This window comes from Petaurus breviceps, unplaced genomic scaffold, assembly GCF_028583685.1.
Source record: "Petaurus breviceps papuanus isolate PSGF00001 unplaced genomic scaffold, PetGlider_PUasm1.0 182, whole genome shotgun sequence".
In the NCBI taxonomy this organism is placed as follows: Eukaryota; Metazoa; Chordata; class Mammalia; order Diprotodontia; family Petauridae; genus Petaurus; species Petaurus breviceps.
Window position 1 is genome coordinate 5,337,007 of NW_027185786.1, and position 27,971 is coordinate 5,364,977.

The 27,971-nt window shown below is 43.7% G+C and overlaps 1 protein-coding gene across 1 annotated transcript in view; it reads right to left on the reverse strand.

Annotated features, from left to right (window-relative positions):
- RFWD3 (ring finger and WD repeat domain 3) overlaps window positions 1-9,435 on the reverse strand; it is a 46,920-nt gene extending 37,485 nt beyond the window's left edge. The window contains exons 1-2 of the mRNA XM_069087662.1: window positions 9,252-9,435; window positions 1,333-1,756 (exon numbers count right to left, since the gene is read on the reverse strand). Of these exons, the coding sequence (XP_068943763.1) occupies window positions 1,333-1,754 (422 nt within the window). The 5' untranslated portion in view covers window positions 1,755-1,756; window positions 9,252-9,435. The remainder of the gene's footprint in view (window positions 1-1,332; window positions 1,757-9,251) is intronic.
- Between the last annotated feature and the right edge of the window lie 18,536 nt (window positions 9,436-27,971).

Genomic DNA, 27,971 nt, shown 5'->3' on the forward strand with positions numbered 1-27,971 from the left:
TCAGTCTGCCCCCTCTCCCATGGTGCTGCAGTGCCCTATTCTGATTCTCAGGCGGCCACGGTCACTGAGAGGCCAGCCTCCTGGTGGTCCCTGGAACACAGGCAAGGTGTGAGATTGGGATCGTACTCAGGTATGTCACTCTAACAGAGAACCATGAGAGCCTGTGCTCTACAGGTGGTGTCTCCCCATGACAGAATGAGGATTTGGTGCAGGAGAATTTTACACAAAATGCAACCACTTAACAAAGCAGGAAGGTCTTAGAAAGCTGAAAATGTAATGCATAATAATTATACTGTATGATGATCTATCAAGACTCATAGAACACCTACCAAGAGGTAAGACCAGTCCAGACAAAAGGTTATAAAGGTAAATTATTTTCAAATTCATGGCACATTCTCAGGTGCAGAGAGCAGGAAATATTTCCATACTGAAGAGTATACTCAAAATTAACTCATAACTTTATATAATTTTCTTTCTAGAATTCTCTCCCTCTCCTCTCCAGCCTTAGGGTCCCTGAAAGATGACTAGACAGGATATACTTAGTTACTGGGGGATTATTAAAAAAAGTAATTCATCCACTCCCAAAGACTTCAATTTTTTTGGGGGGGAGGGCAGTTGGGGTTAAGCTACTTGCCCAAGGTCACTCGGCTAGTTTTTGTGTTAAGTGTCTGAGGCCGAATTTGAACTCAGGTCCTCCTGACTCCAGGGACGGTGTTCTATTCACTATGCCACCTTGCCGCCCCAAAACACTTCAATTTAAAGCTGGAAAACATTTTCAGCATAAAAGAAACCTAGTAACTCATGCAGGGGGTGCAGTACCATTTTGGTCAGGGGTTCTTTGTCTGGATATATTTCAGGAAAAAGAATACCATTTATATGTTTAGTAACCTTTAACTAGCATTTCCTTAACTGCTTAAAAATGTGACTCTGAGAAGGGGTCCATAGACTTCACTGGCCTAACTGCCAAAGGGGGTCCCTGACACAAACAAGGACCCGATCTTGGTAAAAGGAATCATCGTAGGTCTGCGTCCTCAGACCACTTTTAAATTCATTACTTCAGCCTGGGACATCTTATCTCCATTTTACAGATGCTCACAGTCTGGGTCCCCTGGGTGCCATGGGCTGGTAAGTGGATTTCCATCATTATATGCTACGATATTCTCTGCCAGACGAATAGTTATCCCACCTGAAAACACCTGGATCTTCTTTTGGCCAAAAAGTGTGAAGCTGGATGGTCTGCCCAGGCACAGAGGGTGAAAAAAGCACACCCTCTGCACAACTGTCCCCAAAGCCTGTAACTTGTGGCTGTGCGGGTGAGGCCCTGCTTCTTACCTGTAGTCCACAGTCCTCTGAGAGCCCCCTGCCCTCCTCTGCAGGCGGACTGCCCTCCTCCTTGTTCGCACTGACTGCGTCATCTGCTGGGAGGGCTGCCTCAGGAGGCCCAGAACCCCGTGTAACTGCTGCAGTCTGTCAATAAAACTATTGACTGAGCTCAGAGCAGACTCTGGGAGGATGGGATTGACGTCAGCTCCTACTGTGTCTTCTGCTGCTGCAGCTCCAAGGTCCACACTCTCCTCGCTCTCCAGGGCAGATGACACAACTTCCTCGGTCACTTCTATAGGTACCTGAGGAACAGGGAGCAGCGGGGCATCCACTTGCCCAACAAATGCTTCAGCAGAGGCCTCCTCCGCGTGTTCCACAGCAGGACCTCCTTCTACCACCTGAAGATCAACGTCCATTTCCTCTTGAGCCATTGCTGGAAAGACAACATATTTTTAAAACGAGATAAAATTATATGCAAAGCAAACACACAACAGGACTCAACTGGGCCTTCCAGAGCTGCCCTTAGGCAGAGGCGCCCGCTGCTTTCTCTTTCCAGGGTCAGGCGCAGCACCATGGGAGGTGCTGGCTTTTATTTCCAAACCAGCCTGACCCATAAGAAGGTGGGAGAACCAAGGGAGAGCCAAAGGGAGTGTGTCTGACACACCAGACATGGAGCAGTGACAGCTAAATCCACAGGCTGAGAGCCCCTCAAAGTAACAGCAGTGTGGATGAACACCAGACGGAAGTGCCGATCCTGAAGCACTCTCAGCATCCCTCCTCCACCGGCCCACTAGAGCCCATACTTAGGACCCACAAAGAGATTCTCCTCTCTCAGTGAGAACCTTTGTGCACTCTCCATCTGGAAAGGCGGACATTAATTCTGCCCAGCCATGTGAAGAAAGGGTGGGAGGAAACGGGGTTGCCTGCTGGCTCGGATGGTCTCTATCTTAGAGACCCTCAAAACTGTGGAGACTCGGTCCAGAACACTTTCCCCACACTCTTTCAGCCCTGAGAAAATGTCTAGATATTGATCCAGCCAGTCAGAGAAGAAAAGGCAGATGGATAATGATGAACTGGGGGAATGGCTGCAAGGGGCCTGAAGGAAAGGGTACCAAAAATCAGGTGGAATGCCAGGCACAGCTGTCCCCTTTGCAAGCTCCTTAAGGCAGAGACCTAGGTCAGTGAAATTCCCCCAACATGGAAGAAAGTTGGAGTAGCTTTGCACTCCAATCCAATTTGGTGTATCCATGACAGCAGGAAAGAATCAGAAAGTGAGTGATGGAGGCATACAAGGGAAAAAAGTCTGTAAAACCAAAGATGCAAGAGGAAGAAAATTCAATTAAAAACCTAAGAGCAGGAGTAGATCAAAAGAGAGGTCCCTAAAACTACAAGGGAAGATAAGTACTAAACCCTCAAAGGGAATACAACTCTGGACAAATAGGATAAGACCAAGGAAAGTGAACCAATACTCAGTGAACACAGAATACAGGAAATCCTAAGAGAATAAGGAAACATAAGAAATACCAAAATGGATCAAAAGAGAGCTAAGAGGAGAAATTAGGGGCAGAGATGGAGAGGGGAGGAGAGCTGGGGTGGGGACAGGACCGACCGACAACTCACTCTACTAATTTTTTTATTTTTTTTTTTTCTTTTTAAATGCTTTATTAACTTCTGATTTACATCATTCGTTTCTGCCAGATTTTGAGTTACAAATTTTCTCCCCGTTTTTCCCCCACCCATCCCCCCAAAACAGCAGTCCCACAGGATATCCCCTCCTCCAATCTGCTCTCTCCCATATCTTCTCCCATACCCGTTTCAACTTTTCCAGTGGATCTCTATGCCTCAGTGCCTGTATATCTTATTTCTTAATTACATGTAAGATGGTATTAATAATAGTATATATATATATATACACACATACACATATATATATATTTGAATATTTGATTTTAAAACTTTCAATTCCATATTCATTCCCTTCCCCCCCTGCCACCCACCCCCACTGGGGAGACAAGCAGTTCAGTATAGGTTGTACATGTGCGGCTAATGCAAAACAATAACAGTAGATATATTGTAAAAGACTGACTATATTTCCCCCCCTCCTATCCCACCTCCCACTTGTTCTATTCTCTACTTTGATCCTGTCCCTTTTCAAAACTGGGTGCTTCCAACTTCCCTCCCCCCCAGCCTGCCCTCCCTTCCATCATCCCCCCTCTCGTCCCCTTCCCCCCATTATCCTGGAGGGTGAGATCCCCTATTTAGTGTGTATCTCCCTCCCTCCTCAAGCCAGATTCAATAGGAATAAGGTTGACCCAATTCCCTTTTGCCTTCCTATTTTTCCCCTCTATTGTAACCATTTTCCTTTGCCTCTTCTGTAAGAGATAGTTTGCCCCAATCTGTCTCTCCCCATATCCTCTCATTATATTCCTCTCACCTCTTAATTTCACCTTTTAAGTATCATCCCTTCCTGTTAAATTGGTCCCGTGCCCTCTATCTATGTATACCTGTAAACGTATATACACACATTCACATATGTATTCATATGCCCGCATACCCTCATATAAAGACATATACATATATATATATATATATATATATATATATATTTCTAATCCCTTCAACTACTGAGAAAAGTTTCATAAGTTACAATTACTGTTTTTCCATGTAGGAATGTTAATAGTTCTACTTTGATAAGTTCCTTATGATTTCTTTTCCCTGTTTACCTTCTCATGCTTCTCTTGCTTCTTGTATCTGAATGTCAAATTTTCTATTCAACTCTGGTTTTTTCAGCAAGAATGCTTGAAAGTCCTGTATTCCACTGAATGACCATATTTTCCCCTGAAACATGATACTCAGTTTTGCTGGGTAGGTGACTCTTGGTTTTAATCCCAGCTCCCTTGACCTCCGGAATATCACATTCCAAGCCCTTCGATCCCTCAGTGTAGAAGCTGCTAGATCCTGGGTTATCCTGATTGTGTTTCCACAATATTCAAATTGTTTCTTCCTGGCTGCTTGTAATATTCTCTCCTTAATGTGGGAATTCCGGAACCTGGCTATAATATTCCTAGAGGTTTTCTTTTTGGGATCTTTTTCAGGAGGTGATCGGTGGATTCTTTCAACCTCTATTTTGCCCTCTTGTTCTAAAACATCAGGGCAGTTTTCTTTTTTTTTTTTTTTAGGCAATCAGGGTTAAGTAACTTGCTCAAGGTTACACGGCCAGTTATTATTTCTGGGTGTGCTGCTGAGTGTCTGAGCCCGGGATTCGATCTCCAGGTCATCCCAACACTGGAGCTGGTGCTCTTACTGGCTGTGCTACCTGGCCGCCCCAGGGCAGTTTTCTTCGAGAACTTCCTGGAGGATGCTTTCTAGGTTCTTACTTTGGTCATGGCTTTCAGGTAGTCCAATAATTTTTAAATTATCTCTCCTGGATCTATTTTCCAGGTCAGTGGTTTTTCCCATGAGATATTTCACATTGCCTTCTATTCTTTCATTTGTTTGGATCTGTTTAACAGCATCTTGATTTCTCTTAAAGTCATTAGCTTCCATTTGCTCCAATCTAATTCTGAAGCAATGATTCTCCTCAGTGAGCTTTTGAGATTCTTTTTCCATCTGGCAAATTCGACTTTTTAAGGCATTCTTCTCATTGCCTTTTTGAGCCTCCTTTGCCATTTGAGTCAGTCTATTTTTTAAGGTATTATTTTCTTCAGTCAGGCTGTTGACTCTCATTTCATAATTTTCTTGCATTGTTCTCATTTCTCTTCCCAATTTTTCCTCCACTTCTCTTATCTGCTTCTTAAGGTCCTCTATGGCCTGTAACCAGCTCGTATTTTCCTTTGAAGCTTTTGGTGCAGGAGTTCTGAATTCACTGTTTTCCTCCTGTTCCATGCCTTGCTCCTTCTTATCCCCCAAATAGGAGTGTAACGTTGGAATCTTCTGTCTGCTTTGTTTCCTTTGCCTGCTTATTTTGCCACTCAATTATTTGACTTTTGGGCTTTTTCCCACAGTAGGACTCTGCCACCAGACAGGGGAGTTTTCGTCCCAAACGCTGGGGTTTTCTCAGCTGCCGGAGGTATTAGATGGGTGCCCTCTCTGAGGTCTCCACATGCTCTGGCAAGCTAGACACACATCCCAGGACCTCCACCCTAGACTGCAATCCAGATCCAAGCAGGTTAAAGCAAGAGCGATTACCCCTCAGACTGGTGCTTGGTCCCCCTACACTCTGCAGGCCAGGAGCTGAAGCCGCATGTGGTGCTGGCAGGCTGTGCTGGCATCTCAGCGGTTTCTCGCCCCGGGGGTAAAATCCACACACTCCCACTTACTGGGTCCCAAAGTCCAGACTGCACTGGCCTCTCACCTTGTCCTTCGCATCTATGTATTGATAAATCTGGAAACGGCCACAGCTGCTGCTGATCTGGAGTCCCTCTGGCTGGCGGCTGGTCAGGCCCGCCCTGGGGCTAAAGCCTCGGCTTGGGGCTGGGCTTGGCTCCCAGAGCACTGCGCTGGATTCCTGCCGGCCTGCCTCAGCAGGAGGTTAGCTTCTCTGTGTCATTTTGTGGGTTCTGCAGCTCCAAAGTTTGTTTAGAGTCCCCTTTTTACATGGATTGGGGAGGGTGGAAGCTGGAGCCGCGGGAAGGTCGTGCTTCTACTCCGCCATCTTGGCTCCGCCCCTCACTCTACTAACTTAAACTCAAAGAGAAATGAAGGCCATAGGACAACTTAGAAAAATTAACTATGTTGTAAAATACTTTATTTATTTTGTTAAACATTTCCCAATTACATTTTAAACTGGTTCAGCCTATGTTCAACATTTTGCAGGCCCCTTGGCCACACTGCAAGCAAGTATGACATCTCTGACCTCAATAGTGAGAGGTTTAAGTGAGGAACCTTAGTTCACACAGCCTTATCCTTCAGACGCAGGGCTTGAACCAAGTCTTCTTGGCTTAGAGGCTGGTTCATCAACATGCCTTAGGTAGGAACAAGGACCAGAATGCATAGCTTTCAAGGCAGAAATAATTAGTTTATTAAAACCAAAAGCTTGGAAAGATCATCAGCTTACTCCAAAAACATCAAATGACAAGCATCAAGTCTTGAGCACTTTTAGATTCCCATCATGTTATGTTCATAGCCACTCTCCTGAGTGCTAGGTGGTCCTTCAGTTATTATTTCTCAAACTCTGGGCCAGAGGGAGCCAGCACAATCCTGGCTCCCACAATTGCTGCCAGACTGTCCCTCTGCCACAAATACTAAGCAACCTTCTTCCTCTGAGATCCAACCTGTCTGCCTGTCTCTGTCACCCTGTCCAGATCGTCAGAGCAGTCTCTGCTCCTGCTTTCTCAAGGAATCCACTACTTCATCTCTATCCAAACTCCTCTTTTCATACTTGGGGTCTTCCACATAAAGCAACATCTCAAACATCTTGGATTCCCAGGTCATCCTATGAAAAAACTTCACTCCACTTTGGGCAAGTAAGTCACTTAACAACCCAACCGCCCTCCAAAAAGCAAACAAACAAAAAACTTCATTCCATCTCAGGACCATCTCATATACTTGATGACTTATAATTGTGCTAAATCTGTGATTTGAACTCTAAAATTCCTCTCTCTAATCACAAATTCCTACCTTTCTAACTCTCCCTTGACTTTATTCCTCATAAACCTATTCTTGTCCTAATTCTGACTTTATCCCTCCATCCCTGACTGTTCACCAGGCTGTATAACCTTAATTTTCTTCTCTTCGGTCTTGACTGCAACAATGATGATGATGATGGTAACAACCACAGACATTTATATAGTGCTTTATGGTTCACAAAGTGCTTCACATAAATGATCTCATTTGATTCTCAAAACAGTCCTGTGAGGTAGGTGCTATTATATTTGCTGTTTACAGAATAGGAAAACAGAGGCAAACAGGGTTAAGTGACTTGCCCTGGTTTCCACAGATGCCAGTGTCATCTTTGAGCTCAGGTCCCCCTCCTCCAGGCCTGTGCTCTTGGCACTATGGAGCCCCCAGCTGCCTATTCTATCTACCATATACTATTCTTTACTCTTGACCCCTTTGCCCCCTGGTCATCCAGCAGTCATGCCTTGCCACTCTCAATCCTGGGTTATGCCATCATCATCCTGCTACAGTTATTACACCAGGTGTAACTGGATGTTACATATGTGGACCAGCCAAATCCATCATCTTTTATCATCTCATCTTCCTCTCTGCCTTACAAGCCTCAACACTGCCCTCCATCCTCAGGCCACAGCCCCTGCACTGGCAACCTTCCCCAGCTGGACTCCTCTATATTCCAGGCCTCTGCCGCCTAGTGCCTGGTTGGCCCAGTCTTGGACTACCACCGGCTGCCTTCACTCCTTAGGAAAACCACAAATGGATACACTGTAGCAGGGCAGTCTACCGAGCTACTCACCACAAACCTCTCTATCCCTTCTGAAACCCCCAACCCATCCCCGGCTTGCTCTGCCCCCCACATCTCCTCCCCAGAAGGTCGCCTGCAAACAGGGGCTCCACTCTGCAGTCTGGCTTTGCTGCACATCGCACCAGTCACCAACGAGGCCCCACGGCCTCTTCTCCAGCTTCCTTCTCCCGGCCATTTCTGCACATCACCCTCTCCTCCTCTCCCTCTTTCCTGCTTCTGTTCCTCCCTCCCTGACCACTCCTTGGCTGGGTCTTCATCCGGGTCGTGCCCAGTACCTGGTGATCTTATCAGCTCCCCAGGACTCCATTATTATCTCCATGTGGATGATGCTCAGACAGATTCACCCAGCTTTACGTCTCTCCTGGCCTGCTGTCTCCCATCACCACTGGCTGTCCCACAGACATCTTAAACTGGACAAGTCTAAAACACGATTCATTATTTTTGTCCCAAACCATTCCCTGCTGCAGGAACCACCATCCCCCCAGGCAGCCTCGGGGGTCATCCCCCCACATGCAACCTGTGGTCAAGTCCTGCCCCTGCCATCTTCCCAGTAGCTCCTGGGGAGGTCCCCTTCTCTCCTGTGACAAGGGATCGTGTATTACAGTGCACATTACATCATGGATATTACAGGGGCTTTCCGGCTCCTGACTCTTACAGCTTCCTAAAGGAAGTGTGGTCCCCCCAGAGCAATCAGCTCAGCGCAGCCTCTCACCTCCAGGAGCCAACCGTAAGAAAACCCACTGCTGCTTTCTAAAGCCCTCCTGGGCCCAGCCCTCCAACCGGGCCAGGCCTTGAGCCCCCCACGAGACCCTCCTCCTTCGGCATCTCCCGGCTGCCTGGAAATCCCACCTCCTGTAAGAAGCCCTTCCCGACATCCCTCAACGCTGCCCCCTTCCTTCTACCCATTCTCTCCAGCTGGTCTGGACTGAGCCGTCCCCACCTTGGCTCCCTGGTTAGACTGTAAGCTCTCTGAGGGCAGGGCTGGCTGTTCAGCTGTTGCCTGCTTTTGTACCTCCAGCACAGCCTGGTCCCCTGCACGCAGCAGGCACATAATGAATTCACATTTCCTCTCCTTATCACCTTCCTCTATATGCCCAGCACTCAGCTCGGGGCCTGGCACATAACGAATGCACATTTCCTCTCCTTATCACCTTCCTCTGTATGCCCAGCACTCAGCCCGGTCCCCGGCACGCAGTAGGTGCTTAATGAATGATCGGTGTGGGGCTCGGCCTAGGCCCCACGGCCGGCGTCCGCCGCGGGGGGTTCTGGGCCTAGGCCCTCCCACGCAGCCGGCACCGCTGCCACCGTCCACGACGCCAGGGCTCGGGCTGGAGGCGGATGAGGGGCCCGGCAGGCCTGCGGCGCCATCTGACACACATGGAAACTGAGGCCTAGCGCGATCATTTAGCGGGCCCGGGCCCGGGTCGGCAGGAAAGCCGAGGCCGGGAGGCGCCAGGCCGCGGGGTAGGAGGCGCCCTGGAACCTCCGGCCCCGCCTCATTCGTTACCTGTCGCCGCCGGACGGAGGCCGTTGGGATCCCGAGCTGGGGCGGCGCGCGGAGCCCGCTCTTCCTGACGGCTCCCAGGCGAGCTCAGGCCTCAGCCTCCCGTAGCTGCTACCGCCGCTACACCCACCATCACAGCCACCACCGCCGCCAACTCCCATTGAACCACGGTATCCAGCTTCCAGCCAATCCCGTCTCTCCTTCTCCCATTGGTCGGAGGAGTCAGGCCCAGAGGCACTCTGATTGGCTCTTCTGAAGACCCTTCACTGAACGGGCCGGCAGGGAGGAGGGACGCTCAGAGACTTCCCTCCGTTTGGTGGCGGGATCTTTCCATCCCTGTAGAGCCTGCCCCTAAAAGGATGTGCGGAAATGGACTCATCCCACCGCCATTTCATTTGAGCTTCTGAGCGGGAAAAACTTGTGTTGGTGGAGAACTGTTCATCTTGGGTCTCCTAGGCCCCGGAGAGCCTTGAAACTGGCAGAGGAACTGACCAACCCCCCGCCTCCAAAGGAAAGCAAAACCTTGTAACAGACATGCCGAGTCATTCGTTAGCCGAGCCCCGAGTATGTGTCTCAAGCTGCAGTCCGAGTCCATTACCTCTATTTAAAAAGCAATTTAGGGGGGCGGCTAGATGGCGCAGCAGACAAAGCACTAGCCTTGGAGGCCTTGCTGTGTGACCCTGGGCAAGTCACGTAACCCCAATCGCCTACTTCAAACCCCTCAACAATTTGGATTCACGCAAAAGATTAGAAAATTGTTCCTGTCGTTTGACTTAGCAATCTGCTCATTGAGTTGATACCCCAAGGGACTTCTGTGCAAGCAAGAAGAAATGTATTTCACTTTGTATGTGTGTAACTGTCTGTCTCTGTCTCTGTATGTGCTCATATGTGCACACAAATGTGTATTTGGGTGTGTATATACACACATACACATGTATGTGTAGATAAATATGTGCATGTGTGTATATATATTCAACATATAATGTAATATATAATAGAAGTATATATATATATATACATATATATATATATATACATATATATATATATATATAAAATACACAGATATATTCCAGCACTGTTGATAACAGCTGACTCTGGGCAAATCACTGCCTCAGTTTCTTCATCTGTCAAATGGGAATAAAAACAGCACCTTCCTGCCAGGGTTATCACTGTGAGGATCAAACGAGACAATATTTATAAAGCGGTTAGCACAAATCCCTGGTACACAGTAGGTGTTTATTAATTGCTTATTTCCTTCCTTCCTTCCTATGAATAATTTATAGAAATAAAAGGAGACTTGTGTGACGTGACGCACAACGAGCAAAGTAGCGCCAAAAGGACATCAGCACCTAATATTTTATATAGCACCTACTGTATACCTAGCATTGTGCTCAGTGTTTTATAAATATTGTCTCATTCGATCCTCACAACAACTTTGAGAGATTTGGCAGATGATAATCCCCATTTGACAGATGATAAAATTGAGGCAAACACAAGCTAAGTGACTTACCCAGAATCCCACAGAGAGTAAGTGCTGAGGCTGGATTTGAATTCAGTCTTCCTGACATTATCTACTGAGCCATCTAACAACAATATACTCAATGAGAACAATTGTAAATAAGGAAAATTTTAAATGGCTGTGAAACTCAGGTTGAGAACTTTGGATAAGGCTTATGCTAATTTATAAGACACACTCCTGACTCAACTTTTAACAAATGGAAAACTGCTATCTGCAGCATCATTTACAAGCACTTCTGGGTGTTATTTTCTTTGAGTTTTCAGGGATTATACATTCATTTAATAGGCAGTTTTGTAAACTGGGTTTTTTTGTTTGTTTATTTATTTTGGGAGACAATCAGGGTTAAGTGACTTGCCCAGGGTCACACAGCTAGTAAGTATCAGAAGCCACATTTCAACTCATTTCCTCTTGATGCTGGGGCCTGTGCTTTAACCATTTCATTTTAAGAAAATGAAACAAAATTTATCAGTAAAGAAAAATGTTTTATATGAAAAATATAAGAATTTTGAAACACGCTGTGCTTTAATGTTACTCCTTTAGTCCTGTCCATGGCCCAATTATTATCTTGTGTCCCAGTGAACAAAGCCTTCCTCATAAATTCAAGGCTCTGTTTTAGGCACTGAGGTTCCAAAAATTGTAATAATCTCTGCCCTCAAAGAATGAAGGTGTTATGGGAGGGAAGGGGCTATGACATATAGGTGTCATATAGGTGAGTGTAAATGGCAGATGGGGAAGGATGGGGGCCAAGGAAAGATTCAGACAGTGCTTGGGGGATGTTTAAAGACAGGGAGAACCCCTTTAGTTGGGGGATCAGGGAAGGGAATAGGAAATGAGCCCAGAAAAAAGGGGTCCTGCGAGGTACAGAGATGAAAAGCATGTTTGCCAAGGGAGGGAAGTGGCAGATGGTCATCACAGCGAAGGACCAGAACAGAATGGTCCAGTTTGGCTGGAACACAACATTTATAAAGGGAAGGGTGTGGAATTAGGCAAATAGGAATCAGACTGCAGAGTGCGGCAAATACCAGACTTCTATTTTATCTGGCGCTTTTGAATATGGGAATCATCTGGTTAAACCCACACTTAAGAAAGATTTTTGAAAGATGGAGGGAATGGAGGCTCCATTTAGAACAATGCCTGTGCCAAAAGCCCTTCGCTCTATGAACGAGACTAATTAAAATAAATGTAGGACTAACTCTGCCTCTTCAGGATTTTGAAAGGTGTGGAATTTCTCAGGGCTGGCAGCTTTTCCTCAAAGGCAGAGAGATGGCAGCTCACAACCCCTCCTTCCCTACAATAGCAGGATATCATCACATGGCCCTTCTCAGACAAATCAACTGGTGGCCTGCCTTGGAGCTGGAACCAGGGCAGAAGAACTGGGGCTTTGCCTCAGAGCACTGAATTCAGAGGTACTTGTTGTCTGCATTAGCAACATAGAGAAAAATAAAGCTTAACGTCTAGTCAGGAAGAATCATTTGTTAAAATAAGAAGCTACCAGATGGTGGAATGGGGGGAGCGCCTCCTCGCCCTGACCCTCAGGCCAGGGTCCCAGGAGCTCTGTCTCAGACCTCTTCTCCATTCAGGGCTTCCTGGCATCTATTTGCCCATATTCATAAATATTCATAGTATTTATGCCAGGTGCAAGTATACTTTGTCACAGTTCTGACCGACTTTTTTGTGTATGAATTCCTCTATACTTAAGAATTTTGAGGAAAGACCTGAAGAATATGCTTAGCCAGGCTGGTCCTCAGATGACAAACATGACAGTCCTTTGACAGTCAAGACTTGAAACTTTTTCAAATATTTAGTGTTACTGTGTTGAGTATAGCCTTGGGAACCCAGGGTCCCCTCCATATCACAACGAGACACTGGGAAAGTACTAACTATAATGTTTACATGTATAATAGAACATTAATTAATAATCATCTCTGTTGAACACCTACTGTGCGGCCTAACTGTGGGGTACCCCAAGCTCTGTCTCTTTATTGAACCTTAGGTTTGCACACTTTAAAAATTAATAACTGTATTTCAATATAATTTCCTTTGTAATCCTATGTACTTTATTTTGTGCATTGAAAAACATTATTTTGCGAAGAACGTCCCTAGGTTTCACTAGATTGTCAATGGAGGCCATGATGATGTTATCAGTTCCTATTGATTCAGGTGACTCCCCAAGCTATGTATTATTGGGACAGCTGTGTGATGTAGCAGCAACAAATCTGAATTTGGAATGAGGAAGATGTGAGTTCAAATCTGCCCTGAGACATTTACTATGTTTGTGACCCTTGGTAAGTCACTTAAGCTCTGAATCTGTTTCCCCATTCATAAAGTAGGGATAATAATGGCCCTAGCTCATGGGGTTATTGTGAAGATTAAATGAGATAATACATGTAAATGACTTCGAAACCCTTAAAGAGCATATTAATGCTAGTGATGACAATATCCCCAGCCTTCTGAGGGCCAGTCTTTCAGCACAAAGTACCTCTTGGACAGCTTCCTCAGTCAAACTGAGACCTGTTAAAAACCTCAGTTTGAAAAGGCCAAGGTCCCCCACTGCATCCTGGGCCATCTCCAATTGTCCTGATCCATATCTGGCCCCTGGACCCAGATGACTCTGGAGGAGAAAGTGAGGCTGATGACTTTGCACAGCCCTGCCTCACTTAAATCCAATTTACTTGCAATTCCTGGCACACCTTCCTGATGTCATGGTCCTTTTTGAGAACAAAGGAAAAACAGCAGCAGCAGCAGCAGAAACCTCTTGGGCATTTCTCTTTGGATGTCCTGGAGACACTGCAAACCAAACACTTTCAAACTAGAACTTATTACTCTCTCCCACCCCCAAATCCAGTACCATTGAGCTAGCCACTCCCCATGCCGGGAGCACACTTTAGCCTCAGGGACTCCCTCTCTTCCAGCATTATACAGCCTAAGTACTACTTTCTTTTTGAAACCCTTTTTGATTCCCTCCCTCTCCCCATCTGTCAGTTAGTGCTCTCCCTTCCTAACTACCTTGTATTTATTTTTTATTTCTTTCCTGTGTAGCATCTCTTCAGGCCTCTTTCCTCAATTCTCACTCTCCTTGGTCCCTAGAGAGCAGGTACGGGTACTTCTTCTCCTCTCAGGGTTTTAGGGGTAACCTGAAAGGGGCTATGGTTTCTAATATTTCTTCATGAGCCCCCATCAGTGGGCATTCCATTGATTATCAGGCAGTAACCTCAAAGAGCTTCTATCAAAATCTATTTACTAGGTGGTATGGAATATCTGGTATAAAGCATTTCCTCTCAAAAGTCAAGAGGCCTAGATAAGGAATGGAGAGATGTGTGTGTAACTGATAGAAGGACAGCTTGGTGGGGCTGTAAAGTAGATAGGAGGATAATGAGCTATGTATTATAAGTCTGGAAAGATATATTGGGTTCAGGTGACGAAAGTCTCAAAAAGCTAAACAGGCTTTTATATTTTATCCTAAGGGGCAATAGGAAGTCACTGAGTTTACTGAATATGAGTGCATAATAATTAGATCTTTTTTTTTTTAGATCTGTTCTTAAGAAAAAATATTTTTGCAGCTGTGGAACTGTCTGCCCCCATAGAAAGCTGACTCTGTATTATATTATATTATTATTAAATAAATAATAATAAAATGGTAAAGGTGGAGGGGGGGCAATTTAAAAGAAGCTCCAAGTCAACCTTGTCATTTAACATCTCTCCAAAGCTCTGTAATATCATATGGGGGGGGGAACAATGCTCTAAGATCACTACCAGTCTCTAATACCTTATCAATCAAATTTCAGACCCTGATAGAGACACCTTAGGACTCTAAACCCAGGAGCCTTGGGAATGAAATATACCCTAGGCCAGGGCTTCTTAAACTTTTGATTCACAGTTTAAGAAGCGCTATACCAGACTTGCTTCTAGTGCAACCTGGCAGCCATTATGGCCCACCTTTCTTTTCTTTTCTTTCTTTCTTTCTTTCTTCCTTTCTTTCTTTCTTTCTTTCTTTCTTTCTTTCTTTCTTTCTTTCTTTCTTTCTTTCTTTCTTTCTTTCTTTCTTTCTCTTTTTTGCTTTTTGGAGGGCAATTGGGGTTAAGTGACTTGCTCAAGGTCACATGGCTAGTTTTTGTGTTAAGTGTCTGAGGTTGGATTTGAACTCAGGTCCTCCTGACTCCAGGGCCGGTGCTCTATTCACTGCAACACCTAGTTGCCCCGATGGCCCACCTTTCTCATCACCATAAGCACCACCTGCAGACAAACTGCCATCAGCAGGAATATAGGCACAGGAGTCCTGGGAGCGACAGCATTTCCCCCACCCCTCCCCCTATTCCTGCTTTCAGCCCTCACAGCCAACATCTGGGGAAGTAGCTCCTGTGGAGAAGGGATCAGCCATTCCCACTACCTGCCAACCTACTGCCTGCCACCCGCAGCCAGCACCCCAAGGGGGAGATAGGATGTGGCAGCATGTGCCAAGCAGGCCAAACCACTGTCAGAATCTTTATCACCATCCCCTCAGATCTTGATGGAGGCAACCCTAGTACCCTGAGCCCAAGAGCCTTGGGAACAGCAGGGTTTCTGGCCCAGAGCCCTCAGTTAATCATCTTGGAAAGGGTCTGGGGAGAGGCAGCCTAGCAGTTACTCCTTCAGAGGCTAGAGGCACAGCTACTGGAGACCCAGAGAAAAAGTTCTTGCTCCCAACAATCCTTGGCACCAGCAAATAGTTCAACATCAGAAACTGATAAGATTTTATTCTAAAACATTCCATGTGTATTGTTTCCCCCATTAGAATTTGAGCTCTTCAAGTATAAGGACTGTGACTGTTTATGTGTATCTCCTGAGCTTAACCCTGTACTTTGCACAACGTCAGGGCTTAATAAATGCTTTTTTCATTCATTCATTCATTCGTTTGTTCATTCATTTGTTCATTCATTCAATTAATGTTTGTTGAGCACCAGTTCTGTGCTGGGCACTGTGATGGGCTCTATGGGTACAAAGATGTGAATGAATAATAGTCCCCACCCTCTGAGATGTTGATTCTTAACTCAGATATGTTTATCAGAGTGACCAAGAAGAGAGCAGGGTCCTGAAACAGATCGTTAGTCAGCTAGCATTTTAAAAACTACTATGTGCCAGGCACTTTGGTAAGCCCTGGGGATACAAAGAAAGCTAAAAAAAAAACAGCCCCTGCCCTCAGGGAGCTTACACTCTAATGGGAGAGACACCATGCAAACACCTATGTACAGACAAGACACATGCAGGAGAGATCGGTGGTAGTCTCAGAGGAAAGGCACTTAGAGTAAGGAGGATTGGGAGAGGCTTCTTGCAGAAGGTGAGACTCGAAGGAAGGCTGGGAAGACTGGAGGGGGAGGGGATGAGTTGGGAAAGTGGTCCAGGCTTGGGAGACAGCCAATAAAAACGTTTAGTCAGGAGATGGAGTGTCTTGAGCAAAGAACAGAAAGGACACTGGTGCTTCAGTGGATGACACAGGGGATGTAGTGGTCCAGAACATGGGGTACTGCCAATGTGGAGTGGAAGGCCAGCAGTTTGAGGGCACCAAGTGCTTGGGTTTCCTGGGAGCTCCAACACAGAGAGGGACCAAATAAACCTTGCCTACTGCATAATTTTGCCTCAAGACGTCCCTAAAGATAGTTCCTGGGAAAATTTCAATAAATAAAAATCTCATCCTAATTCAAGATCTGATGAAAAAACACTAAAATGGAGCAAAGTCCATTCAGTACCCCTGGGCATTGGAAGTAGTCAGAGCCCCAGGTTGGAAGTGCTAATTTCCAAAGGGGCCACAAGAGGGAGCTGGTGCCCCTTGAATTTATAAAGAAAGATTCTTTTCTCCCCCAAGTCTTACCCTCTGGAGATTCAGGAGCTTCCTTACAAAAGCCATCCACCATCCCCTACATACATTCCACACTTTCTCATCTCAGTGTCTGTGCTTAATTCAGGGAAGCACAGACCGCCCCCACACTCAAAAATCTCCCCAACACGACCTCAAAGTCTCCTTTCTCCTCCAGACCTTTCCTGATCCCCCAACTTGCGAGTGGTGTCTCCTTTGTAATGAAGAAAGCCAATACTTTAAGATTTGCAAAGCACTTCCCATATACCTCTCATTTGGTCCTCATAATAATCCTGAGACAGAGGTGCTGTTATGATCCCCATTTTGCAGATGAGGAAACTGAGGCAAACAGAGGTTAAATGACTGTGTGACCAGGGTCACAGAGCTAGTCAATGTCCCAAGAGGATTTGAACTCAGATCTTTCCGACATCAAATCCAGATCTCTATTGACAGCTGCCGTCTAGTTACCTCTCCTGATCTCATAGCACTTTATATTCTTCTTAGACACTCATCAAATTCCAATTTATATCCTTTTTTCTTTTTCTTTTTTTAAAGCAATTGGGGTTAAGTAACTTGCTCAAGGTTACACGACCAGTTTTTTTTTGTGTGTGTGTGGGTGTGAAGTATCTGAGGTTGAAACCGATCCCAGGTCTCCCTACTCTGGGTCCCGTGCTACTCACTGCGCCACCAATTTCAGGCATTCTTTTTTTTTTTTTTTGGAGGGCAGTTGTGGCTAAGTGACTTGCCCAAGGTCACACGGCTAGTTTTTGTGTTAAGTGTCTGAGGCCACATTTGAACTCAGGTCCTCCTGACTCCAGGGCCGGTGCTCTACTCACTATTCCAGTGTCTCTGACAAGAAAACCCTAAATGGGGTCACGAAGAGTCAAACACCACTGAAATGGCTCAACTTGTGCTACACACTCGTCATACAAGTGTGCCAAAGGTGAAATAGCTCCTGTCATCAATGAACTTGTATTATACTGGGAGGATTTATTGACACGGAGTTTATTTACTCTCCAACAGTTCTGGAGAGTAATAGACTATGGCGTCATGCCAAGACTTGTGCTCCACACACACCCTTACACACAGGTCTCACTACTTTAATAAAGTAAGAATTGGAGGCTTATCATCTAAAAATTAAAAAAAATGCCCAATAAATAAAGGAAAGGGGGGAAATAAAAGATACCATCATCAGTCCCCATAGAAAAACCAACAGAGAAGAAATGGAAAAGGAGTGAGTGTATGTGAGTGTGTGTGTGTGTGTGTGTGTGTGTGTGTGTGTATGGGGCTCCTAATACCCTTTTCATTTCCTACATGGCTGGGCTACTCTGGACTTTACCATCATGCCCTCCCAAAATCTCATTATCAGGAACCTGACCAAACTGCATGTTTGAATCAGCCTTGGAATTGACATCTCATCAGTACACTCCATCCCTGGGACTGCTGTGAGGAGAGGGAAGAATAGAGACCTTCTCCTCCAACCTCCATTTTAGGAGGGTCCCCAGGCCATCTCTTCATTCTCCACTCAGACCCACTCCTTTGGATTTCTCCATCATGTTGCGCCGACCCCCAAGATACTACTTTCCCTTCCCCCCACCTTTCTGACTTTCTTTTGTGTGTTGTCTCCCACAGCAGACAGTGGGATCTTTCTTTGTATCTCGAGTGCTTAGCACACTGTAGTGTTGTTTTCAGTTGTCACTCCATTTGGGTTTTCTTGGAAGATATACTAGAGTGGTTTTGCCATTTCCTTTTCCAGCTCATTTGACAGATGAGGAAACTGAGGCAAACAGGGTTAAGTGACTCTCCCAGGGTCACATAACTGGTAAGTGTCTGAAGGTGTAGTTGAACTCAGGTCCTCCTGACTCCAGGGCTGGTGCTTTTTCCACTGGGTCACCTCGCTGCCCACGAGAAATATAGAAGAGGTCAATTGGGCAGCATCACCTAGTGTGAGAAGGGGAGTGATACGTACTGAGGTTTGGAAGACAGATTGGGGTCAGGTGGTGAAGAATGTTAAAAGTGAAACAGGAGAGTTTATATTAGATTCTGGGGGTAATGGAGAGTTGCCGAGTTTATCAGCCTTCTGTGGGGAGCTTTGGGGAAAGCAGTCAGTGTGCTGGTAAATGTTGTGTCATCTGCTGTGACCCTTTGTCATCCTTTGTATTTTTAGGCAGGCTTTTGGGGAATCCGAGGGTTTGATTGCAGCTGAAACAAGTGAACTTGCCCGAGTTGAGGAAATGAAAATAGAATACAGGCTTCAGGCAAAGTACTTGTCTAGGAGAATAAAAAGTACAGTCCCTAGAAAGTAGACGAGGGAATCCTGCTAATGTAGACTGTGCAAGCTATCTCTAAAGTCTATTCATTCCCCTATCCTCAGCTTGGCCAGACATGGGAAGGGTTGATGCATTTTGGCATGCATTATTGCCTTACAGTCTCCACCAAGCAGCCATTGTCTGTCCCTGGATTTTTGTCATTTTTCAAAGGCTTGACATATAAGTGCTCTTTGTTAGATCTAATGTAAATGGTTTGTTCATTCAATCTCCTTTAACAAAGATGCATGGTGTCATAGAAAGAGCATCAGACTTGGAATCGGAGACTCTGTGTTCAAATCCTGGCTCTTCTAATGCAATTTGGGGTAAATAATGTCATGGAGACACCATAGTACAATGGGAAAAGAGTGCTGGATTTCAGATCAGAAGACTTGGATTTAAAGCCTAGTCCTAACACTCGCTATGTTGGATGTATTGGGTTGGCAGTCAAGAAGCACTTTCTAAGTCACTGTAATCTAATCTAAGTCATGGTAATCCACATATATGCCAGGCTTCATATGAAGAGCTGAGGACACAGAGAGAAGTAGAAAGCTCCCATTCTAATGGGAGAGACAACATGGAGATAGCTAGGTCCACACAAGATGGAGCAAGAGCAGATGGAGGGTCACCTCAGAGGGAGAGGGGAAGAGGAAAGGGTAGTATTTGGGGGGATCAGAGAAAGTGGCATTTGGGCTGGGTCTTGGAGGAAGCCAGGAAAGCTGTTAGAAGAAGGGGAGAGGAGTGTGGATTCCAGGCATGCTGGGGACAGCCAACACAAAGGCAGAGACATAAGAAATCATCAGAGTATATGGAGGTAGGGAAAAATGAATTTAGGGTACACTTTTAAGTTTAATCTGCATTATCAACATGGTCTCCATCACTTTCTTAAATGAATAAATCAACATAATAAATAAATGAAGCCCTGATTTGCACCCAAAATTTAACAATCAGCTCTCTCAAGCCAGTATATATTGGCTCCAGCATACCCTTGCATGGAGAGGAGTAAAGTGTAAGAAAAATAGAAGGGGAATTCCAAAAGAGGACTTTATATTTTTTGCAGAGATAATAGGAAACTATTAGAATTCACTGAATAAACTGGGTGACTTGTTCAGATCTACACTTTTGAAAAAAGTTACCTGGGACTGGAGCCAAGATGGCAGAAAAGAGGCAGTAACTTAACTGAACTCTCCCAACATTCCCCTACAAATAATTTTAAAATAATGCCTCAAATAAATTCTGGAGTGGCAGAGCCAACAAGAGGTCATGGTGAGACATTTTGGGAGAGGTCTGTGACAAACAGATTGGGGACCAGTTCAGAATGCACATAGTGGCAAGACCAGCAGAAGCACCAATGGAAGGGCCTGGAAGTAGCTGCATCAGTGGCAGTAGAAGGTTCAGGAGCTTTTGGTCCACAGATGGCAAGGCAACTGACCAGAAAGAGCTGAGAGGGGATTCTTTGTTGGCGCTGGGTTTAGGACCCCCTTGCATTGGCCATATGCAGTCTAGGTCACAGTCCTGGGATGAAGAAGAGCTTTAGAGCTCATGGCTGCGGGGAGCAGGATCCTTGGTCACAGTTCCAGGGTGGAGAGGAATGCTTGTAGTCACTCTTGAAGGAGTAGGGATCCTGGTCTCAGTTGCAAGGCAGAAAGGAGCACTAGTGCTTGTGGCTACAGGAGAGCAGGGGACCTGGGGTCAAGAGGAGTGATAGCACTTGCAGCTACAGAGGACTAGGCACCTTTTCTGGGTGAAGAATAGAGCACAATTCAGAAGAGCAATGACCACACCTCTCCTTGGATCATGCCACCTTAGAAGCACCAAAAACTTATATGCCACCAGAATCAACACTGAAAATAGCAGCATGAAAAATCTGGAGCTTGGGACAGTGCTGCCTCCACTCCAGTTCAGCTTTAACATAAAATTTAAAGTCAAGAAATAAGCTGGAAAAATGAGCAAACAGCAAAAAATGAAGCTACTATGGTTACAAGGAAGAGCAAGACAGAAACTCAGAAGACATCTATGTCAAAACAGCTATAAACAAAACCTCAAAGAAGAATGTGAAAACTTCAAGTCAAACAAGAATTCCTAGAAGAGCTCAAAAAGGACTTTAAAAATCAAACAAGAGAGGTAGATGAAAAATTGGGAAAAGAAATGAGAGTTTTGCAAGACAATTATGAAAAGAAAGGCAGTAGCTTGATAAAAGAGGCACAAAAATATTGAAGAAAATAACACCTTAAAAAAACCAGAATTGGCCAAATGCTAAAAAAAGACACAAAAATCCAGGGAAGAGAACACCTTAAAAAGCAGAACTGGCCAGATGTACATAGTGCAATGTACTACCAATTTGTACCTCTAAAAAGAGGTACAAAAATTCACTGAAGAAAAGAACTCCTTAACAATCAGAATTGGGCAAGTGGAAGCTAATGACTCCATGAGACATCAAAAAAACAATCAAACAAAATCAAAAGAATGAAAAATATAAGAAACTCTGAAATTTTTCACTGGAAAAACAGCTGGCCTTGAAAATTGAGTTAATTTAAGAATTATTGGACTACCTGAAAACCATAATAAAAAGAAAGAACCTAGAGATCATATTTCAAGAAATTATCAAGGAAAGTTGCCTTGATATTCTAGAAGGTAAAATAGGAATTGAAAGAGTTCACTGACCATCTTCTAAAAGAGATCCTAAAATGAAAACTCCCAGGAATATTATAATCAAATTTCAGAGCTCCCAGGTCAAGGAGAAAACATGGCAAGTAGCCAGAAAGAAATAATTAGAATATTGTGAAGCCACAGTCAGGATCACATGAGATTTAGCAGCTTCCACATTAAACGAGCAGAGGGATTGGACTGTGATATTCCGGGAGACAAAGGAGTTAGATTACAGTAAAAAATAACCTATCCAGCAAAGCTGAGTATAATCCTTCAGGGGAAAAAATAGATATTTAGTGAAACAGAGGATTTTCAAGCCTTCCCCATGAAAAGACCAGAGCTGAACAGAAATTTTGACTTTCAAATATAAAGCTCAAGAGAAGCATAAAAAGGTAAATGTGAAAGATAAATCAAATGAGACTCAATAAGGTTAATTGTTTACATTCTTATATAGGAAGATGGTACTTATAACTCCTAAGAACTTTATCATTATTAGGACAGTTAAGAGTATAAATAGAGGGCATGGGTGTGAATTGAATATGATGAGATGCTCTAAAAAATATCAAAACCAAACCAACAAAAATCATATCCTTATCCCAACAGATGCAGAAAAAGTTTTTGACAAAATATAACACTCATTCCTATTAAAACACTAGGAAGCATAGGAATAAATGGAGCTTTCCTTAAAATGATAAGGGATATCTATCTAAAACCATCATCAAGTATTATCTGTAATGGGGATAAGCCAGAAGTCTTCCCAATAAGATTAGGGATGCCCATTATCACCAATATTATTTAATGTTTTACTAGAAATGCTAGCTATAGGAATAAGACCAAAAAAAAGAAAGAAAGAAATTGAAGAAATTAGAAAAGGCAAAGAGTAAACAAAACTCTCACTCTTTGCAGACAATATGATGGTATACTTAGAGAATCCTACAGAATCAACTAAAAAATTAGTTGAAAAAATTAACAAGTTTAGCAATTATAGTTGTAGTATAAATAATAAACCCACATAAATCATCATCAGAAGTTCAGCAAGAAGAGATAGAAAGAGAAATTCCATTGAAAATAACTGCTGACCATATAAAATACTCGAGAATTTACTTGCCAAGACAATCCCAGGAAATATATGAACAAAATTATAAAACACTTTTCACACATATAAAGTCAGATCTAAATAATTGGAAAAATTAATTGCTCGTGGGTATGCTGAGCCAATATAATAAAAATGACAATTCTCCCTAAGTTAATTTACTTATTCAGAGTCATAACAATCAAACTAACAAAAAGTTCTTTTACAGAAATAGAAAAAATAATGACAAAACTCATCTGGAAGAACAAAAGGTCAAGAATATCAATGGAATCAATGAAAAAAATATGTGTAGGAAGGTGGTCTATTAGTACCAGATCTCAAATTGTATTACAAAGTGGCAGTTGTGAAAGCAATCTAGTACTGGCTAATAAAAAGAGTTGTGGATCAGTGGAATAGATTAGGTAAACAATACACACTAATAAATGATCACAGTAATCTAATGTTTGATAAGCCCAAAGATCCAAGATTTTGGGATGAGAATTAACTATTTGACAAAAATTTCTGGAAGAAATGAAAAGCAGTTAGGCAGAAATCAACATCTTCTTAGTCAACATTATGCCTAGCAATTGGGCATAAACCAACATCTCACACCATATACCAGGATAAGATCAAAATGGGTACATGATGTAGATGTAAAGGGTGATATCATAATCAAATTAGGGGAGCATGAAAAATTTTGCTTTTCAGATCTATATATAAAGGAAGAATTTATGACCAAACAAGAGAGATAGGATTATGGGAAGCAAAATAGGTAATTTTGATTATATCAAATTTAAAAAGTTTTACACAAACAAAACAAATGCAGCCACGATTAGAAAGAAAGTAGGGAACTGGGAAAAAAACTTTACAACAAGTTTCTCTGATAAAGGCCTCATTTCTCAAACATAGAGAGAACTGAGTCAAATTTATAAGAATATGTCATTTCCCAATGGATAAATGGTCACAGGTCAAAGCATATGAACAGATAGTTTTCAGAAAAAGAAATCAATGTATCTATAGTCAGATAAAAAAAGACCCACTTTAAATCTGTTGATTAAAGAAATGAAAATTAGGACAACTCTGAGGTATTACCTCATACGTATCAGATTAGCTAATATTATAGAAAAGGAAAAATGACAACTGGAGGGGATGTGGAAAAATGGACACAGTAGTGCATTGTTGATAGAACTATGAACTGATTCAACCATTTGGAACAATTTGGAACTATACCCCTCAATGGACTTTAAAACTGTGTGTTCTTGGGGTGGCTAGGTAGCACTGTGAATAGAGCACTAGCCCTGGAATCAGGAGGACCTGAGTTCAGATCCAGCCTCAGACACTTAACACAAAAAAATAGCTGTGTGACCTTGGGCAAGTCACTTAACCCTCCAAAAAGCAAAAAATTTAAAAAAGTAAAAAAAAATAAAACTGTGCATTCTCTTTGATCCCACCATACCACTATTAGGTCTGTATCTCAAAGAGATCAAATAAAAAGGAAAAGAACCTTTATGTACAAAAATATTTATAGTAATTCTTTTTGTGGTGGCAAAGATTTTGAAATTGAAGAGATGTCCATCAATAGGGGAATGACTGAATAAGTTATGGTATATGATTGCAATGGAATATCATTGTGGTATGAGAAATGATGAGCAGGATAGTTTCAGAAAAACTTGTGAAGACTTACATGGACTGATGCAAAGTGAAGTGAGTAGAAGTAGAACATTGTGCATAGTAACGGCAATACTATAACTGATCAAATGTAAAAGTCTTAGCTATTGTAATCAATTCAATGACCAAGACAATTCCAAAGGACTTATGATGAAAAATGCTATCCACCATCAGAGAAAGAACTGATGGAGTCTGAATGCAAATTGAAGCATAATTTTAAATTTTATTTTTCTTGCTTTTTTTGTTTGGGGGGGGGGTAGGCAAGGCAATTGGGGTTAAATGACTTGGCCAAGATCACATAGGTAGTTAAGTGTCAAATGTCTGAGGTCAGATTTGAATTCAGGTCCTCCTGACTCCAGGGCCGGTGCTCTATTCACTGCCTCACCTAGCTGTCCCTTTCTTACTTTTTTTTTTTTGTAACATGACTAATATGAAAATGTTTTGCATGATTTCACACATATAATTGATTTCACATTTCTTGCCTTCTCAATGGGTGGGGAAAGGGTGGAAAGGAGGAAGAAAAATTGGAACTCAAATAAAAAAATGAATGTTAAAAATAAATACACTTAAAAAAATCACCTTGGCAGATGAATATAAGATGACTTAGAGTTCAGGGAGCTATGAACCAGGGAAACTAATTAGAAGGCTATTCTAATAGTCCAGGCATAGATGATGAGACCCTGAGTGAAGGAGCTGGCTTTGTGAGAGAAGAGAAGAGAATGAATAGGAGAATTGCTGTGAAGGCAGAAATAGATTGAATATTTGCAGTGAACTGGAGTTGGAGACAACACCAAGATAATGAACCTGGGTGACTGGGAGGATAGCAGTATCCTTGAGGAAGGAAATGTGGAAATGAGAAGAGGTTGGGGGGCAAGATGATGAGTTCTGATTTGGAAGTAACTACAGGACATCCAGTCCAAGATTTCTAAAAGGCAGTTGGAGATTTGGGACTGAAATTGAGGAGAAAGATTTGGGCTTGATACAAAGATCTGGGAATTACCTGCATAAAGATGATAATTGAAACCACAGGAGCTGAGAAGATCCCTAAGTGAAATAACAGAGGAAAAGAGAGGAGGGTCTGGGACAGACCCTCAGGGGAGACTCCCATTTAGTCATGTAACCTGGAGTAAGAACTAGAAAAAGAAACTGAGGAATGGTTAGATAGGAGGAGACTCAGGAGAGAGCAGGGTCATGAATATCCAGGAGAAGGGACTGATAGACAGTGTCCAAGGCTGCAGAAGGGTCTAGATGGATGAGAATTGGGGAAAGATCACTGGATTTGGAAATTAACAGATTGATGGTAACTTTAGGAGAAAGCACTTTTAGTTGAACAATGAGGTCACAAGCCAGATTGTTGAGGGTTTAGGAGAAAGTGAGAGGAAAGGAAGTGGAAGCACCTGATGTTGAATGATTTCTCAAGGGGGTTATCAGAGAAGGGAAGGAGAAGCATGGAATGATAGGTTTCAGGCATGATAGGATGAGGCGAGGAGTTTTTTCTTTCTTTCTAGGAATGAGAGTACTGTTTGTAGGTAGCAGTGAGGGAGCTGGGAAGAAGCCAAGGAGGAGAGAAAGTAAGAATGGTAGTAGCAGCAATCTTCTGAAGAAGAGAGGAGGGACTGGGATGGACTCAGGGTCTATGTAGAGGAGTTCAGCTCAGCAAGGAGAAGGTTCCATCTTCATGTGAAAGCAGAGTGAAGGAGGAAATAGAGGAGGGAGATATCTGAATGATGTGAGATAAGAAGGGGAGAAGAGAGAATGCCTCCATTTTTTTCAATGAAATATGAGAAAAGGCTCTCAGTGGAAAGGGTGGAGGGAGGGTGCCAGGAAGGCTTGAGGGGTGGGATGGTGTAGGGAATTGATAGAAGGAGTAGAATGATTGCCTTGCAGCAGTGAGGACCTATTGGAAACCAGGTAGCTTAAGTGTGTAGTGCACTCTGTCAGCACAACTTAATTTCCTCCAGCTCCACTATCAGCTGGTGATATTCAGCACATGAATAGCAGCAAAGGAAGAAGATGGTGGGAATAATACAAAGTTGGGGTTTGGCAAGGGATGATTGGAGAAAGGACAAAGTGGTAAAAGATTCAAGAGCAGAGGTTAGTGTTGAGTTGGATTGGTTCGCTAAGTGGTCAAGATAGAAAAGAAAGAGTAGTCAGTGCAGGACTGGACTGGGAGGAGAAGTGGAGGGAATGAAGGTCACCATAAGTATGAAAAATGGGGTTAGGACTCAGAAGGCAGAGGGAAAGGCAGAATTTTGTTGTTGTTTTCAGTGGAAAGTGGGAAAGAAAATAGATTTATGTTAATTAAAAAGGGGGGGATCTTCCAGAAGTGAAATGTTGCAGGAACTTTCAGATGAGGTCACAGTATCATTAGTTTCACTTAAGTGTTTTATTTTGTTACAAGAGAGCTCACAGTGTAAGAGTCATCTGTAAATGTGTGTAATGTAAAAACAAAACACACCGATAAAACTCTAAAAAAAATTAAAAACATGTGTGACAGAGGGGGAAAAAAGGAAAGATAGAACAAAAAAATATGATCACATAAAGGGCTGCATTTGTGGGGGCATGGCCATCTCTGTGCAGTCAGTCAGTCAGTCAGTCAGCCTTTCTAGAGCATTTTTGTGCCCAGAAGCTTTGGTGGAGTGGAGTGCTGGGTCATGGGAAGTGGGCAGATTGAGGAACTGGGAAGTGACTCACTCCAGGTCCCTGGCAGTGTTGGGGCAGGGATGTGAGCCTGGGTCTTCCTAACTCCAACTCCTGTAGCCCCTCTGGTAGGCCAGGCTTCCTCTCCATTGGGCCTCACGTGCCTCAAGCTCCTGCCTGGCACCTACGTAGTCATGACGCTGACATAATTACATATTTGTATTCTTCTTGCCATACTAGCAGAGGTCACAGATGCTTTTCTTTTGAGCAGCTATTCACCACTTTGTGCTTGGCCCGCCCAAGACTATCGCAATTACAGATGAGCATTTTAAATTCCTCAGTCATTCCTGTAATAAAAACATTCACTGGTGTAAGGATTCAGTCCTGTTTTCAAAATCAAAATGTGAGAAGCTAGAAACCTCTAAACCTGAACCATATAAATAACCAGACAAATAAAGAATTCATTAACAGACTGAAACGACTCAACGACACCGCATGTAAAGCACTGTCCTGAGCACTGGGGTCACAAACAGTGCAGCAGTAACACAGTCCCTGTCTCAAGAACTCATAGTCCTTTAATAGGGGAGACACACCTAGGAAGGCTGGAGAAGTAAGTCGCAGAGAAAAGCCCCATGATCTTTCAGGGGCAGCAGCAGAGAAGACGGCAATGTCCTTTCCCTTGATGTCATTTCCACTCAAAATCCTATCAGTTTCTGAAGTTCTGACCATTTGCTGTTCCCAAGGACTGTTGGGAGCAAGAACTTCATGGGTCTTCAGTAGCTGTGGCTGTCTCTTCTAGAGGCTTCCCAGGAAGATGGCTGAGGGCACTGGGCTGGAAGCAATGCTCTCCCCAAGGCCCATGGATTCAGGGACCTGAGCTGTCTCCATCAGGTGGTCAAGGTGGGGGCAGGTGACTTGCCTGGCACATGCTACCTCCCATCTCTCCCTCTGGGGGCCTTGTTGCTTCAGCTAAACTGGTTTGTCTGACCTGTGGGAATAAAAGTGATTTCCCTCTGGTACCTTAAAAAAAACAAAC